The 17,133-nt window shown below is 65.2% G+C and overlaps 1 protein-coding gene across 5 annotated transcripts; it reads right to left on the reverse strand.

Moving 5' to 3' along the window:
* Positions 1 to 2,285: 2,285 nt before the first annotated feature.
* Positions 2,286 to 16,431, reverse strand: CPNE7 (copine 7). 5 transcript variants are annotated; one of them, XM_045989498.1, is made up of 15 exons: positions 16,082 to 16,429; positions 14,130 to 14,312; positions 11,684 to 11,758; positions 11,481 to 11,555; positions 10,692 to 10,775; positions 10,236 to 10,325; positions 9,675 to 10,146; positions 9,300 to 9,351; positions 8,978 to 9,158; positions 8,423 to 8,556; positions 7,721 to 7,775; positions 7,205 to 7,256; positions 6,998 to 7,131; positions 3,458 to 3,694; positions 2,286 to 2,939 (listed from the first exon to the last, which is right to left on the reverse strand). In XM_045989498.1, the coding sequence occupies exons 1-15, from the start codon at positions 16,253 to 16,255 to the stop codon at positions 2,751 to 2,753; spliced, it is 2,187 nt and encodes a 728-aa protein (XP_045845454.1). In that variant the 5' UTR covers positions 16,256 to 16,429; the 3' UTR covers positions 2,286 to 2,750. The 5 variants fall into 5 exon arrangements, with proteins under 5 accessions (XP_045845454.1, XP_045845459.1, XP_045845457.1 ...); XM_045989503.1 differs by lacking the exon at positions 8,978 to 9,158 and having other exon boundaries at positions 9,300 to 9,359; positions 9,675 to 9,791; positions 10,066 to 10,146; positions 16,082 to 16,425; XM_045989501.1 differs by lacking the exon at positions 8,978 to 9,158 and having other exon boundaries at positions 9,300 to 9,359; positions 9,675 to 9,761; positions 10,048 to 10,146; positions 16,082 to 16,423.
* Positions 16,432 to 17,133: the final 702 nt, after the last annotated feature.

Consider the following 17,133-nt stretch of genomic DNA (forward strand, 5'->3'; position numbering starts at 1 on the left):
CTGACTCTGGACCGGGGCTTGGGCAGCTGGCCACTGAGAGAGCACATTTGCTGCCTGCAAATCCCAAACCCTTCCTCTGACAAGGGCCACTCCAAACAGTGTGCTGGGGACAATTTCTGAAGTGAGTCTGTGCCAGGGTGACTCTGGGGTCCTCTGTCCACACCTCCTGGCTCTGACTGCTGAGAAAAGCCACGTCCCAGGCTGCTCTGAGCATGAGTGAGGCTCTGCAGGCCTCCCTGCCAGCCGGCAGCACTTCTGGCCACCCTGTCCTAGCTCCTCCCGAGAAGCCGCTCTGGAGCTCAGGGCCAGACAGATCCGATCCCTTGGTGGAAGGTGCTGTAGTGAAGCACATCCCGGAACGGCAAGGGGCTGGCGAGTCCTGCTTCTGCCCCTGGCCAGCTGCGTGACCCTGGGCAAGTCCCTTAACTGTTCTGAGCCTTGCTTTTCTTCTCTGTGAAATGGGAGGATTTGCCATCCTTGTGGGCCAGAACCTTTGGGGGCAAGTGATGGAAACCCACCCCCAGCTGACCTGGGTAGAGCAGGAACGTGCGGCCCCTCGGCAGGCCAGCCTTAGCTCAGGGCTCAGGACTGGGCACCCTCCTACAGTGATTCCTCTGGCCTTGTTCCTTTGTGGCATCTCACTCCCAGGCGGCCCCAGCCCTCCTGGTGGCACAGGGGTCACCGGCTGTTCCTGGCTCCCACGCCACCCACTCAGCAGCTCAAGAAAAAGTCAAATGTCAACAGAAGTCCCGGGACGGAGTCTCCCTGGCCAGCTCAGGCCCCGGCCGAGGTTGGGCTCTGACTGGTAACAGTCACCATATCATGAGCTGAGCTGGTGACCCCGTGCGGCCCCACCTCTCTGAGCTGCCCCCCCACACCTGCACGCGCCCAGCTGAGCCCCCCTACGGCCGGGCCCAGGCCCACCGCCTCCTGTTTTCCCCCAGTCCAGGTTGGCCCTGTCGGCCGAGGAGAGAGCGCAGAAGGAAAGGGGGGAGGGGGAGGGGGGCCTCACACATCTGCTCCTTCTCCGACCAGCGTGTCTGGAAGCGGCTACACCTTTGCTAAGGCGGCAGCTCCAAAAGGGACCCTTCTACCACCGTGGGCTCATCAGCCCCCTCCCCCTCCCGGCCCAGAGCTGCTTCCTGGGCCTACCCCTGCTGCCTTGCAGCGAGCACAGACCCCCTCCCATTCTTCTGAGCTCTTTGTGCCTTCTGCCCCCGAGATCTTAACTGACCAATTCCCTCGGCTTCATCCCTGGACGGAACCCAGAATGACCTGAGGACTTCCGCCACCGAAATCCATGACTTGGTGGTAGGGTCAGGACACACCCTCCCATCTTGGAACCTGCTGCCTCCCAGTGTGGAAGGAGGGGCTGTTTCTCTCCTGTCCTCTCCGTCCCCAAAGAGACCAACACCGGCTCTTCCAGAATGCACAGCAGCTAGGTTGCCATGGCAATGCCGAACAGGAGATGAAGCAGGAGCTAAAAATAGGCCTCCGGCGTGGGTGGATGGACGGAGGGACGGACGGACGGATGGATAGGTGGATGAATGGATGCACGGATAGATGGATAGGTGGATGGAGGGAGGGAGGGAAGGAAGAGTGGACGGATGGACAGGTGGACAGGCTGATGAACGGATGGCTATAGGTGGAGGGAGGGAGAGATGGCTGGATGGACAGATGTGTGGACGGATAGATGGCTGGATGGACGGGTGTGTGGACGGAGAGATGGCTGGATGGATGGGTGTGTGGACGGAGAGATGGCTGGATGGACGGATGGATGAGCGAATAGGTGGGAGGGCCTAGATTTAGGGTCAGAACAGCTGGTTTTTCCTAGACAAGCTATTGCTGGGGAAATCTCAGTCCGAACCCCCCCCCCCCCCCCAGGGCTGGGCGGCTTTGGCAGGGGCTGTTCCCCACAGCAAGTAGCATGGTGGGTCCCTGTAAACCTGAGTTGCTGGTTAAAGGCAGCCAGGTCCCTGTCTGGTAGCCTCTCCCCCTCTGAGCCCGGAAGGCAGATTTCGGGCGGTGGACCACAGGAGGCCAGGAGTGGCCCCGCAGGGTGGGGGCAGTCGCTGCAGCCCTGGCCCTTCCTTGGGTGGAGCACCGCCTCCGGCCACCCCTGCATTCCTGAAAGAACCCTTCCTTACTGGGTCTAGGAGACTGTCCCCGGGTGGGGGTGGGAGGGGCCCACTCACCTGCCTCCCCCCTCAGAGGGTGCAGTGCTCTGCCGAAAGGGTGGGGAGGCCAGAGCGGCCACAGCAAGGGCACAGATTGCTGGAGACGAAATGATACTTTATTCTGCCTCCGCCCCCAGCCGCAGACCCCACAGACCGCAGCGCGGAGGTGGGAGCGAGCAGGGAGCGGGAGGAATCCTGGCTGTGGGTCGGGGGTCTGGGGGCATCTCGGGGTCTCCTCCGCAGCTGGAGGGCAGCCTGCGCGTCCGTCTGCAGAGGAGGTCAGGTGCAAAGCAGAAATCCCCCAATCCCCAAGCGCCCCTCAGGAATCCCTTCCCCGCATGGTTCCACACTGGCCTGGTGGGGGCAGGGCCAGGCTTGGGGGGCCGCCAGCACCCCCACACCTTCAGCACCTGTTTTGGGGACCACCAGGCCTGGATTTGCTCATCCTTCAGCCCTGGGGATCCCGGGGTCTGGTCTAGGCAGCAGGCTCACAGGACCATAGGGGCGGGCCGGGGTGGGCACAGGAGGGCTCTGAAAGGCGGGGGTGTGGGGGGTGTGGGGGTGTGGGGGGAGCTAGGGGACCTCGAGGACGCCGGAGACAGAGGCCGGCTGCACTCCCGGCGGCCCGGCAGTCTCCGGGGGGCCGGCCTCCCGGTCGTGGGCGCCGCCGCCCCTGGGAGGCAGCTCCCTGTAGCTGTAGTACTCCACCAGCTGCCGGGGCACCTCGGCCAGCACGCACTTGGCCAGCGCCGCCGGGGATGCCTGCAGAGTGGGGACAGCGGGGTCACGGCTGGGCGCCCTCCGGGCCCTCCAGCCCCCAGCCCCTCGCACCCCAGCCTCATCCTCTGGAGGTGGGGCTCCGTCCCCTGCGGGAGGTAGACTCTGTCCCACAGCTGACCAGTAAGTCTCCCGGTGGCCGGGAGAGCCCTGGTAGGGGACCCAGACCCGAGAAGACGAGGCTGCCGTGCCCCCCGCTGCCGGCATGGGGGCCCGTCCCGGATGGCACCTGCACCCACGTGGCCCTGCGCCCCCGCCCAGGCACACAGGGCAAGTCTGAGGCAGGAAGGAGGCGGGCGCCCCTCCCCCCGTGAAACCCCTGAGTGTGTCCACGGGTCATGAATTTCCCTCCTGTATCTCACAGAGGTCTGAAAGTGCCTGGGAAGCCCGCCGTGTGCCTCCCTCCCGTGTGTTCGCTCAATGTTTTCATGATAAGAAGGTTTCTAGGTGCTTCCCGCCCCGGGGGTCAGCAGGCCCTGGACAGCCCCCGCCCCAGCACTCACGCTCTTGAGCTCCCGGAAGGGCACAAACTGCACAATGTCGCGGAGAGCCGGCTCGCCCCGCGGGGAGCGCAGGACGCCGTCATCGCCGTCCAGGGTCTGCATGTCTGTGAAGTCGGCGTTGCCCACCCCCACGATGATGATGGACATGGGCAGGTGGGAGGCGCGCACGATGGCTTCCCGCGTGTCGGCCATGTCGGTCACCACGCCGTCGGTCAGCACCAGCAGGATGTAGTATTGCTGAGGGCACAGGGACAGGGTCGCCTGGGGACCCTGGAGGACCGCACCTACCCCCCAGGCAGCTGCAAGTCCCCCAACCCACTCCCCTCCCCGTAGACTGCCTGGTCGCCGCTGCAGGCCTCCGCCGGCAGGGCTGAGGCTTCTCGGGGACTGTCGTGGAAGCGTCACACGTCCCAACCACAGGGCGTCGTGAGCTCACTTCCTGGGCTGGATGCTTCCCCCACTCCCAACCCGTCCCGCCTCTGCCTCGATCCCATGGAGCCTGGGTCCAAACCCGAGTCTGAGGCCTGAGAAGGAGAGTCCTGTGGGCCCTCGGTAGGCCGGGCCTCCTGCACCCTGATGGGACCCTGGGATCCAAGGAAGTTCTGAGAAAGGACGCCCTCCGCCCAGCCTGGCCAGGCACTCGGCAGGGCAGCACAAAGACAGGTGGGGACTGGTCACAAATAACAGTCTGCTTCCTTTGTTAAAAAAACAAAAACGGGTTGGGGTGGCTGAGTGGCTCGGTCAGGGGAGCGTCTGACTCTTGGTTTCGGCTCAGGCGGCGATCTCAGCGCTGCGAGGGTGAGCCCCGTGTCAGGCTCCGTGTGGGTGTGGAGTCTGCTGGAGGGTCTCTGCCCCTCACTCACTCCCGCCACCGCACTCTCTCTCTCTCTCTCCCAAAAAAAACCCCTGAGAAAACAGAAAACAGGGCAGCTGGCTGGTTCTGGCATGCAACTCTTGATCTCAGGGTCGTGAGTTCAAGCCCCACACTGGGTGTAGAGATTACTTACAAAATAAAATCTTTAAAAAACAAACACAAAAAATCCCCCAAAATGGCACCTGGTTGGCTCAGTCGTTAGGCGTCTGCCTTTGGCTCAGGTCATGGTCCCAGGTTCCTGGGATCGAGTCCGAATCAGGCTCTCTGCTCAGCGGGGGCCTGCTTCTCCCTCCCCCACTCCCTCTGCTTGTGAGCCCTCGTGGTGTGTCTTTGTCAAATAAATCAATAAGTAAAATCTTTTTTAAAAATCCCAATAAACAGAACTACTAAACACCAGTATAAAAACCTGGACAAGAGAGAACATAAAGGAGAAAAAAGAAGACCCTGGCCCAGTGGGCACCCAGCAAGGTCACCTTTGCCCAGAGGCCCCAACCACCCCCTCCTCACCTTCCCCTCTGAGCCCCAGACCCATGGGAGGAGTGACCGTGCACAGGGCAGTCGAGGACCCCTGGCTGGACCCAGCTCTCAGCACCGTGGACATGGCCCTCCTCAGGAAAGCCCTCACGCCCTCCTCCTGCCCCTCCAACTAGGTCCGGGGCGACCTCAGCTCAGCTACTCAAACACGGAGCCCCGTTGCCGTGAGCACGGGGTCTCCCTGGACTGGGGAGTGGATGACTGTGGTCCGGCCCCAGGAAACCATGTGTGACTTGGGATGAAGTGACGCCGCTTTCCTTAGGACAGGAAGAGACGGGAAGAGCAGGTGCGGAGCCTAGAAGTAGGTCCCAGGTCAGCCCGAGCACCTCCCTTCCATGCCAACACGGCTCTGCAGGAAGCAAGCTGAGAGCCCACAGAAACCCCTATGGGAGGGCATCCTGGTGACGATGGGGGCTCGGAGCACCCAGGAGGACAGAGGCAGACACAAGTGCCTCCTGGGGACCCTCCACCACCTCTGTTTACAGGAACCAGAAGACAAGACTGTGGTGAATGCTCCTAAGCATCCCGGCAGCAGCCTCGAGACCCGGAGACCCTACAGGACACCCCCTCCACCAGCCGGACAGCCGGGGGAGGCGGGGACACAGCCACCAATCCCACGGGGCCATTTCACCCCAGTCCTGCCGCTACAGCCATCAGGACGTGACTTAGCAGCTGGACACGTGTGCTACAGAGAGATGTCCCGTTTGCCGTCCCACCGTGAGGGAACTGCAGTGGCCTTCTAGGTGTGCTCACGGCACAGTGGCTCTGTTTTCTCTCTTCTAGAGGTTTATATGGACATTCACAGATGAAATTATGTGTCTGGGATGTGCTTCAAAATCCTATGGGAAGGTGCCTGCTGTCCTTGACTCTCGACTGGGTCCTGCCAGAAATAGCAGTGCTCTGGGGTGGTCACTGGGGAAGTGAATGGAATTGGAACGTGTTCTACAAATTCAGTGAAACGACTGTATCTAAATGACACTTCCTGACGTTGATATTTGCGCTGTTTGTGTCAGAGAACGCACAGACAGCAGGAAACACACAGCAGAGCCTCGGGAAACCACAGGGCGAGGTGCAGCCCTGGTGTCGGGGCCGCGGTGCTGAGCGAGAGAGCAGAAACCGTGGGGCGGCCCCGACAGTGTGAGAGGCCGTCCCCGCGGCTGGAGTCTGGATGATGGCAAGTCCCGAGGACAGAGTGAAGCTTTGGGGCCCTACGGGTCAGGAGACCAGGACGCCGGGCAGATCCAGGGACCAGAGGCAAATGGAGACACACGTGGGAGGGGCTGAGATCAGAAGGGTCTCCTTCAGCGCCCTGGGCTTGAAGCCCAGCTGTGCTTGGGCACAGAGTCCTTGCTGTTGGGGGGCATCAGGAGGTTGGCCGCTAGTTCTCAAATGCTTCAGAAGAAGTCACAATAACACACACATGGGAGGGGAGAGGTGGAGGGACACAGGCCAGGGAGGAGGGCAGGGAAGCAGGAGAGGGCTGGGAGGAAGCGGGAAGCAAGTCCGAGTCCAGTGAGCCCCGGGGGGAAGGACGGACCTTCTGCAAATGTGGCTCTTAAACAAAACAGACACTTAGAGCAAGGCCGCTGGGCACACAGGGCACAAACAACCCACAAACATGCGGGAAAGGTAAAGCAGGGGGGCGCCTGGGGGCTCCGGCGGTGACGCGCCTGCCTTCCCGCGGGCCACGACCGCAGGTCCAGTCCTGAGTTGGGCTCTGCGCTGAGCAGGGACGTCCAGTCCTGAGTTGGGCTCTGCACTGAGCAGGGACGGGCTTCGCCCTCTGACTCTCCCCCCTCCCTCCTCTCTCTCTCTCTCATAAATAAACGAAATGTGAAAAAAGAAAAGGAAAGGGAAAAGTAAAGCAGATTGAAACCTTCGGCACAGTGTTATCTGTGAAAGATGCAGAAACAAAAAATGATACTGGCGCAGCAGAAGCGGCCTGTGGGGAGGGCTCCCGGCAAACCCGCCCCCAGGGGTGTGGCCCGGCGGGGGAGGGGACACCTGTGCCTCTAGGGCGGCTTTGGGACCCTCCTGCAGCCCCCAGTGCCCCCGCTCCGCGCCTGCTGGACCTCCGCCCCCCCCCACACCGCCGCCCGCGCCCCCGCCCCCATGCCCGCCCCGGGACCTACGGACGCCTCCCCGCTGCGCTGCTCCGCTGCGGCCATGCGGGCCACCTTGGAGATGATGGGGGCCACGTTGGTGGGGCCATAGAGCTGGACCCTGGGCAGGCAGTTCTGGTAGGCCTCCACCACGCCCTGGATGCCTGCGGGGGGAGGAGGGTGAGCCCGGCCTGGGGCACCCCCCCCACCCCCGCCCAGGCCCGCCTCAGGCCCTACCTTCACACTCATCGTCCTCAGGGTTGAAGTTGATGGCGAAGTCATGGGACACCTGGGTGGGCGCAGAGGCACCGTCAGCTCGGCTCCCTGTCCAGGAAGCCCCCAATTCCTGGGAGAGGTAGGTCTGCAGCCCCGGAGGCCCCCGCGGGGACAGAGCCCCATGGAGGGAGGCACCCGGGAGAGAGGGCAGGCACTAGTCCCTCAGCCCTACAGCCAGGGCGTCCGAGTCGCACAGGCCAGCACCACCCTCCCGCCGCCACGTTATTCTGCTGTTTGCCCCTGGGAGATGCCAGACTCGTTCCCCTTCTCGGGACAGAGACACAGAGTGTTCTCAAGTTCTCCAGAGGTCACTGGTGCTAGGTGGCCAAGGTCAGTCCCTCTGGGAGTGGGTCCCAGGGTCGCTGGGTTCCCGGCAGTGGGAGGACCCAGGACAGCCTCTGCTGGGGACAAGCAGCACGGGCCAGGAGGTCCCAGCGGGGGCGGGGAGGGGGGGTCCCAGGCCCCAGGCCCTCCTACCTCATACTTGGGAGGAATTCGGGCTCCAAAGCCCAAAGCAGAAAACCTCTTGTCGCTGGAAGAGAGGCGGCCGCATCACACAGGGTCCACGGTTTCCCTGGGGGTGGGGGGTGCTTTGGGACGACACCCACCAGAGCTGGGACAGCCAGGCTCCACTCCACCACTTCCCTGGGTGCCCGGCCCTGCCCTGAACCCCACCGAGGACACGGAGGCATGGGGCCGTGAGGAAGACACCAGCCTCCAGGCAGGAACAGAGCCGACTCCAACCCCGGGGCCACAGCCCGACCCTGGGAAGCACGGGCCTCCTGTCTTTGGGACCTCAGCTCTCTGCCACCCACCCCCTTACAGAGGGGTCTACCCCTCCTCGGCCTCAGTTTCCTGGTCTGTCAAGTGGGCCACCCTCCATATTTGTGTGAAGGATGAAGGGGACCACGTGAGGGAAGGCCAGCCCCACCTCAGCACATGGGGCACTCTGACCCCTCCTCCACCTCAGGGGGCTGGACTGCCCGTGGGGATCGGCCAGGCAGGGACACCGGGGTCTGGCCTGTGCAGCAAGCCCCGCCCCCCGCGGCCCAGACGCTGCAGGCCGTCCTTGGGCCGGTGGATACAGCCATGATGCCTGCTCCCTGGGCCCAAGACTGAGCTGGAGGAAGGGAGGCCGGGGCGGCAGGGAGCGCAAGGAGGCCGGCGTGGGCGCCGCACCTGTCGTAGTCTTGGCAGACCTCCCCCACGGCCACCAGAGCCTGCAGGTACTCGTTGGGCTGGAAGGGGTTGATGTAGTGCAGAGAGCAGCTGTTGCGGGGGTCCCCATTGGAGGCCGTGAAGTCGATAGCCACCTGCAGAGACCCTGGCTCGTGAGCTGAGGGCCCCTCTCCACCCCGAGCTCCACTAGGCACCCAGAATCCCCATTTGACAGGTAAGGGGAGTGAGCTGTGGGGAACCGCTGGGCAGGGAGTGCCAACGAGGGCCCAGCTCTGTGACGGTGAGGAGGACGGAGGTGATGGTGTGCAGGACAGAGGGTGACCAGCGCTGGCCAGCACACCGGGATGGAGCTCGGACCCTCGGGAGGAAACCAGCCCCCCCCACCCCGCCAAGCAGGGGCAGTGGGAGGGGACCCAAGGCCAAGACCAGGCCCGCCCTGTCTCTGCGGCCGCCCTGCCGGGGCTGGGGTCCCCATGTGCCACCCCTGCCCCTGCCCCTGCCGGGACACTTCCCTTGGTCCCCTCTGGCTGCCGCTCGCCAGCGACATGAACCCACACGTTCGCAAAGGAGCAAGAAGGTGACACGAAGACTCTCCAGGCCACCGCAGCTTGGCCTTGTGGCCTCTGGTGTTGTCGCTGGCAGGGACAGGGTATCACTCTGCTCCCTTCTCACATGTCTTCCTGTCACTGCTTCTGCTGAGGCTGAGTCTTGCTCCAGCCCCTCCCGGGGGGAACCTCTGTGCCCAGAGCCCAGGCAGGGGTGTGTGAGCAGAAGGGCCTTAGTCCACCCACACAGGCACATGGGCCGCCGTCCGCCGCATGGGGAGGGCGCCCAGGCTCTGCTGGCGGCGGGTGGGGAGCGGGGTCCGGGCACGCACCGTGAAGTGGATCTGACAGCCGCCCATGATGTAGTCCAGGAACGAGTGAGCCCTGTAGAACTTCCAGGCAGGGGCGTCGGCAGGGCCCGCCCGGGGCACCCCACGCCCAGACACGGAGCCCCAGGGACCCACCTCCCAGGGCAGCTGCCTGGGGTGGCCTGACCCCCGGCGTCCCCCCAATTCCCCTTCTCCGACTCCTCCTGCCCTCCATCCCTCCCCCAAGGACTGGAGACCCTGCACCTCCGGGGTTGGGGGCCTTGAGGGTCCATCTGACAAGGGGGACTCCCAGAGAGAGCGCCCCTGCCTGTCAGCGCGCTGCAGAGTTCAGGCAGGCGCGGGTCCCTGACCTGCGCGGTGGGCGGGGCCTCAGCTCACCTTCAGGTCGGCCAAGATCACGACCCCCGAGTTCTTGTAATGACGTTTCTTCTGCTTGTACTTGGCGTTCACGCAGTCCCACTGGGCCTGGGGAACAGGGATAGGCAGAGACACCCCCTCCAGAGCACCAGTACCCAACACCCACCCCAAGGAGGCAGGGGGCCTCCAAACCCCAGCCCTGAACAGCGTTTTTCCAGAGGTGACGGGGTGACCGATGTCCCAGTCTGGCCACCTGGCCGGCGTGGTGGTCAGTCTTCTCGGGGCCGGCGTTCTGCCTGCCCACGTGGCTCCTCCCGACAACCTTTTGCCAACTGGCGCTTTTACCCAATTTCCTCCCTGTTCTCAGGCGGGGGGAGGACGGGGCCCGGCTCACCTGGTCCTCCCGGAAAGCTTTCTGCATCTCCTCAAAGGTGGTGGAGAACTCGCCGATGAAATCGTGCTTCCCGCGGGAGTCATAATCCCAGATGAGGCACTGTGGAGCCCAGGCCCCCTCAGCCCGCCTGCCCGCCTGGGCCCCCCACCCCGCAGCAGGCCTCCCCCCCACCGCACCGCCGGCCCCACCTTCAGAGGCCTTGTCTCCTCGCAGCTGCAGAGGTTGCAGAGGGACACCTTGAAAGGCTCCCACACGGGGCTGAGGTTGTTCTTCACCACCTAGGGGCGGGCGGGGGGGGTTGCAGGCTGGCCGGTGCTGCTCCCGGAACCACCTCCAGAGCATCCCCACATTCCTGGGCCACCTGGAACCCCTGTTCTTTAAATAGCCTCCTTTTTTTTCCTCTTACACACAGATTAATTGGTCTCAAGAGGAAACCGTGTCTCAGTGCTCTAACCTCACCTGCAAGCAGGGACAACGAAACACAGCTGTGCGTTCCAGCGACAGGCGCCCGGCCTGCTCTGGGGCTCCCTACTGGAAGGCAGGTGGGCGCTGGGAGGACACGGGGGAGGGACGGGGCTGGCTCCTGGCCCTGTCCTCACGTTCCTGTCCCCAGAGCACTGCAGGGGACGTCAGGGAGCCCTCACCTCCGTCCTGTACACCAGCTGCTCGCTCCGATCGTCGTTGACCCGGTAAAGTTCCAGGAAGGGGTCTGACTTGCTGAAGAGGTCCTGGAGAAGCGTGGGCCATGCTCGGCGAGCGGAGCGGGAGCAGCCTCGGCCCAGCTCTGCCGCTGGTCCAGCTCGGCTGCTTCCCCGCCGTGCTCTCCACCCCCACCGAGCCTCCGCCTCCTATGCTATGAAATGAGGGCAGGAGCCTCTGGGAGGGAACCAAGACCTTGCTCTCCCCTCTAGAGCCTTCACTGGCTCCCCAGGACTCTTCCTGGAACTCTCAGTCCTAGGCCCACTCTCTCTCCGGCCAAGCTAAACACCCTCAGCACCAGCTGCTGTCCCCGCTCCTCCTCCCCAGGCTCCGGTCTCCCAGGCCAGGGGAGGCAGCAGGAGACACCTTCCAGCAGGTCAGACCCCTGGCCCCAGTGCTCCCACCCGTGGGAGAGTCGACAGAGCCAGGCTCAGAGCCCATCCCTCCACTGTCTGGATGGCAGCCTCCCCAAGCACGTGTCCCCATCGTTGAACAGAGATTTCAGGAAGGGGCCCAGCACTTGGGAAGAACTCAGCTCATAGCCAGTGACAGGGACAGCAGGGACAGGAGCAGCCTGCCTGGGGCCCCTCCCGGCTCCAGGCCCCTCTCACTCCAGGCAAAGCTTGTTTCCCTGAGGCCGATCTGTCTGGAGAGGCTCTGAAGGGAGAGGGCGGTGCTGGGGCTGGGCATCATCCCGGCCACCCCTCCCCCCACCGCGGGCACCCACCACGCACCTTGTCGTCCAGCTTCCGGGCCCTGAAAGAGAGCTCCACGTAGCCGTTGTTCCCGGAGATGTCCTCAGCGATCACCTGGGAGGGGAAGCCACAGCGTCGAGCTCCGGGACCCCCGAGGCGGCCTGGGGCCTTGCCCCTCCATCTTCCAGGACGGGCCTCTCAGGGCCAGGAGCAGGAGGTGGGGGTGTGCGGGGCAGGCTCACCGTGATGGTGGACTTGCCGGCGTTCCGGCCGAACCTGAGCAGCAGGGCACGGGTCATCTTTTTCTGGGCCACAATCTGGAAGTCACAACAGTCAGGGAGGGGTCAGCTCCTGCCCCCTGGGGACCCTGCCCCTGCCCTCAGTCGCCCTGGGCAGCCCGGCTCAGCCAAACCTGAGCCCCAGGGCCCCATAGCCCCGGGCCCTCTCTGGAGACGCTTGGCTACCTGATGGACGTCCCTCTGTGCGGCTGTGACCCCTGGCTCCGTTGGGAGCCCTCTGGTCCACGGCGTCCAGAGCCCGCCCGTTGCCCATGCACTGGGGGGGACGAGGCAGAAGCAGCACCCACACCCCAGGCCGGACACGCGCCCCGTTCCTCCGCGGCCCCTGCTGGTCCCAAGGCGGGAGGTGCTTCAAGCCCCTGAGCACCGTGAGGCCAGGGGGGTTCCTGGGCCTGCCCTGGGCTCCCTGGCTGCCCGGAAGGTGGCGGAGGGCTCGAGAGCGAGAACCGAGAGACCAAGCCAGCTCCCCACCACCCCGTGAGTTCATGCAGACAGTGCTGCTCCCTGGACATCCGTGCGGCTCACCCTCCCTGTGGGCCCGTCCCCACCCCTGCCCACCCGGGCCTTCCCCTCCTCCTCGCCAGGCCCTCATTCGGACCCACAGACCCTTAGCTGGGGCCGGTGAGTTGACCCCGGGAAGCTCTGTCCGGCACTCAGGGGCGTGGGCGCCCTGGTCTGCGGAAGGGGTCGGTGAGGACAGCTCCTCACAGCCCCCAAAGGCTCCCGACTTGGTAGGGACGCCACCCACCGCAGGCCCGGGAAGACCTGTCGCCGCGGTGACGGGACGCTGCCTCAGCCACACTCACGGAGCCCCGGGTCTGCCGGCTCCGGCAGTGGGAGCCGAGTCCACACAGCAGACAGGACACTCCCAACCCTCACACGCCCATGGGGCTGCCGGCTCCCAGCTCCCCAGCACGAGCATATGGGACCCTGCCCTGCACCTGCCGCACAGGCTAAGGGGTGGGAGCGGGAGGGAGGCCACGACCCGAGCCTCCCCGGGCTCTCCCACTTCTGGGCTCCACTTCTGGGGCTAACCTATTCGGGAAAGTGGGACGGCTGGTTCGTGAACCCGTTAAGGTCCATCAGCGCTTTCTTCTCTGTCCCCAACCACCCCAAGGTGGCCGATGCTGGGAGTTTCAGGCAGAGCTCAGCAACTCGCTCCAGGTCCTGGATTTACAGGCGGGGGCCGTGCCTTGAGCCCTGACGGCAGCTGGCCTGGCGAGTCCGAGGATGGCCGGCTCCAAGGAGCTTCTCATTGTCTGAAGTTCCCCTCTCTACCTAGAGTTTGTGCGTGCCCAAGCATGCTCTGTACCCTCGTCTGAGGACCTGTGCCCGTGTGTGCATGCATGGTAACACGTGTGTGCTGACGCCTGTGTCTGGGGTGTGTGCTGTCCTCTCCCACGCGCAAGAAGGGCAGGTGGGAAGCCACCAGCCGGGCAGTCCTGCTCTGCCGCCGTGCCCGTCCTTAATCTCAGTGCTGTCATCTGTAAAGTGGGGGACCAGCTCCGAACCAGACAGCAATGGGGATGAGTCACGCAGACATCATGTTGGACGCAAATGGGAACACGCCGTGTGCTTCGTGTACAGGAAGTTCTAGAACAGGCCAAGCTTGCAGGAGTTGGCTGGAGACGAGGGGGGTGGGGGGACATGTCCCGTGGGAGCCGGGAGATGGTCAGGCACACAGGTACCTAAACTGGTCGGCACCCACCGTGAGTTCTGCACGCGTGACTGTGCGTCAGTCACACTGGACGGGAAGCACCACCCCTCGCGAGCCGAGGGGGAGGGAGGCGGCTGGACGAGTCCGGCACACGGCTGGCCGGCCAGCGCCCTCCTGCGCTGCTAAGGGAAGAGCTATGGGACAGGCCATCATCCCAGGGCCGCAGACGGCGTCCCTCTGTCCCTCTGTCCCTCTGGGGATAGCAGCCCTCGACGGGCTGGTCCGTCTGCTGCAGGGAGAGACAAGGGTGCTTGCAAGCGGCAACGCGGAAGGGCTGACTCAGGTCACGAAAGTGAAAAAAGCAAGTGCAGAACAGTGTGTAGTTTGTGTTGTTGAGACACACACGCGGAGAGAAAAATGCACTCGCCTCCTCAGGTGAGAGCACAGAACCCGGGGACAGGCAAGAGGCAGGTGTTCCGTGCCACGCCTTTGCAAAGGTTGAGTTACAGGACTGCTTTACCCAGTTCAAAATTACATAATTTTAAAGCTCACTAATAAGGGATTTTTAAGAGCAGGCAGAGCGGGACGCTTGTCCCAGAGGGAGCTCCGAGGTACCACGGTCCGCTCTCAGTCAGGCCGTCCCCACGACGCCACCTCCCGCCAGCCCTCAGCGCCGGCCCGGGTATGTGTCCCCCCACCCAGGCCTCTCCTCCTGAGGGGACAGGTGCCCACCTGCCCCAAGGTGCACTCCATGCCCCCCAGGAAGTCATCATCCTGACAGCCAAGGCTGCAGGGTCCGGGGGTGTCATAGACCTCGAAGCGTAGCTTCTGGACCTCCTCGAAGTAGTAGTCGAGCGTGAAGACCTTGGAGAACACGGGGTGCAGGCTGCTTCGGACCACCTCCGTTCTGTCCACCTGCAGATGGCCCGGGCTGAGCAGACCCCTCGGGAGAGCTGCGGCCCCCCCGCCACCTGCCCTCATGTGCTTCTGGGGAGCTCGCGTGCAGGCCATACCCTGGGGAGACCCCCGTCCCCACCAACCCACACTCCATCCCTCAGGATGTCAGCTGCTGCGGGGCTGCGGGGAGCCCCCGCCCGAGAGAAAGGAATCTCCACACTGTTCTCCAAAGTGGCTGTCTCTGCTCATGTGAGGCCCACCTCTGCCCACTCTATCCCTGTCACAGGTGGGGAAACTGAGGCTCAGAGAGGGGACGCGTCCTGCGCAAAAGCAGTGCAAGTGAGGAACACAGTTGGCTCAGAACCCTGGGCTGGCAAACCCCAAGGAGGGCTCTCTCCCCAGCTAGGCAGACTGGGGGACTGGGTGGGTGTCCACATGCCCTGGGTCCAGCTCTGTCCTCCACCGGAGGCCCCCGACACCCCGAGAGCACAATCCAGCCGGGGGAGGTAGATGTGCCCCCTCCGGGGTCCGCAAACTCCCGCACCATCAGACGGAGGGTCTGGGTGGGCCACCTCCCCACCAGGGACATCAGCACTCGGGCTCAGACAAAGCAAGTCCCCCTCACAGAGTCTCCCAATGTCCCCATCACCACAAACACACTGGGCTGAGGGGGCCCTTCGCTTCCTAGTTTGATGACCTTCGGGGTTCAGTCCCAGGAGGCTGCCGGTCAAGAGAAGGCAAGGAACAGTGAGGTCACAGCGCGTGCGGGAGCAGAGCGGGTCTGGGGCAGCGGCCCATGGAGCCTCTGGGCCTCTGTGCCCCTCACAGGTCGGGCCCTGCCTGTCTGCTGCCCCCTGCCAGGTCCCCAGCAGGGACCCCCGGGGCTCCCCTCCCCCCCCACCCTTCCCGGGCCCCCCTGCCCTGCTGCCACAGCCAGCCTGGGGAGGGACGGCTCAGTTCCACCACAGCTCCAACCCCCGGCCTCTCCGGCCCATGCCAGGCGCCTCTCGACCTTTCCAGGTGAGGCGCACGTCTGCGGAGAGCACTTGGTATGGCGTAGAGTACCCTGAGCTGTGGCCACGACGGGCCCCCAGGAAGGGCTGGGCTGGGGCGTGACAAGGGGCGGCGGGCGGCGCAGGCACCCTGGCGACCCCCGGGACCCGAGAGCATCCGAGGGAGAAGCAGGTCCACGGAGCCCACAAACCAGAGCCCGGGTGTCCCAACCTGGCCACAAGTGCTGGGCTGAGCCTGGAGGCTCGTGCTGGGTCAGCCACAAGAGCCCCCCAGGGCGGGCGAGAGACCAAGCCTCCGTCTGCTGCTCCCCCTCACCCAGCAGCCCCGCCTGGTCCTCCCCGCTCCCACTCGGGGGCGGAGGTGCGGGTGCTTCTGCCTGGTGGGTGAGGACCCGGCGGAGCAGTGGCCTTCCTGGCTGCCTCCAGGCCACAGGGGACCTGTGAGCCCAGGTCAACCCTGCGTCCCCCATCGGGTGCACCACTCTCTCCGGGAACCCCCCTCCCTTCTGCACGCCTTAGTCAAGCCCCCCGCCAGCACCTCAAGCCTGGGAGCCTCACTCCACACCGAAGTCCCTGCCCCCGTGCGGCTGCTCCCTCTGTCTACCGGGGCTCCTCTCCATGGCCTCCGGTGCAGCCCCCCAACTCCTGGACACCCATTCCTAGACCTCGGAACCCCGGCCCTGCCCCTGCCCTGCACCCTGCCCGCCTCCTCTCTGGGTCCCCACTCCGCACCTGCAGGGGGGCTCCCGGGCACCCCCTCCCCCCCGCCCCTACCTGCACCCACTGGCTCTGGGACTGCAGCAGCAGCACCACGCTGGGGTCCGACTTGGTGAGCGGGTCCCGGTCCAGCAGGTGCCGGCAGCTGAGCCGCAGCTCCACCTTGGAGGCGCGGGGCGCGGGCAGCACTCGGGGGGCCGCCGCCGCCCTGCGCCCCGAGCCCGCGCTCATGCTCCCGGCGTCGCGCTCGGGGACGGCCGGGCGCGGAGGGGCTGCTGGCCGGTGCGCACCGCAGCCGCGTCCGAGCGACGGGGCCAGGCGTGGCCGCGCTTCCCCGCGCCGCCGCACACGTGGCTCCCGCGGCCGCCGCCACGCGGGGACTGCAGAAGGGTGGCCGGGGAGGGGTCCGGGGAGGGGACGGTGGAAGGGGCGAAGCCGGGAGGGCGGGCCGAGGAGGCGAGCCGGGGAGGGGCGGGGCGCAGGGGGAGCGGCCTGCGGGAGGCCGGAGCCGCTCGGTCCGGCTTGGGCTCGGGGCTGCGGGCTGGGGCAGGGCTCCAAGTGCCCACCCCCGAAGCTGGGGCCGAGAGGCGGCGGCCCAGGCAGCGCCCTCCCGGCCGTGGAGCCCCGCAGGCCCCCGGGGCAGCCTCAGCTCCGCCGGCCGCCCCGGGCCTGGGAGGGGCCGTGCAGAGCCGCCGAGCCCTTTGGCGATTTGAGGGGGGCCACTGGACCCTCAGTTTACACCAACTCCCCGGGCGCCTCCGCACTCCTCTTGGAACCGTGGGGGGGCCGTTCAGCGCCCCAGTCAACAAGCATTTCACAGGCACCTGCTGTGGGTCAGGCTGGGGATAGCCCTGCCGGTCCTGGCTGCAGAGTCCCACCTGGAAGCCCTGGGGCCCTGCCGCACCTGTCCCAGCAGTCAGCTGGGCAACAGGCCTGGACCCCATGGAGGGGGACCCCAGATTCGCCCCAGGCCCCAGACAACCCTCAGTGGAAGGGGAGGGGTTAACAGAGGCAGGAGCCACCTCCCAGCCCGTTCTTTCCTCAGCGTTTGCGGGAAAATAGGGCACAGGCCTGGCCGAAAGCCCTAGCGGGAGGGGGACAATAAAAGG

This window comes from Meles meles, chromosome 19, assembly GCF_922984935.1.
Source record: "Meles meles chromosome 19, mMelMel3.1 paternal haplotype, whole genome shotgun sequence".
In the NCBI taxonomy this organism is placed as follows: domain Eukaryota; kingdom Metazoa; phylum Chordata; class Mammalia; order Carnivora; family Mustelidae; genus Meles; species Meles meles.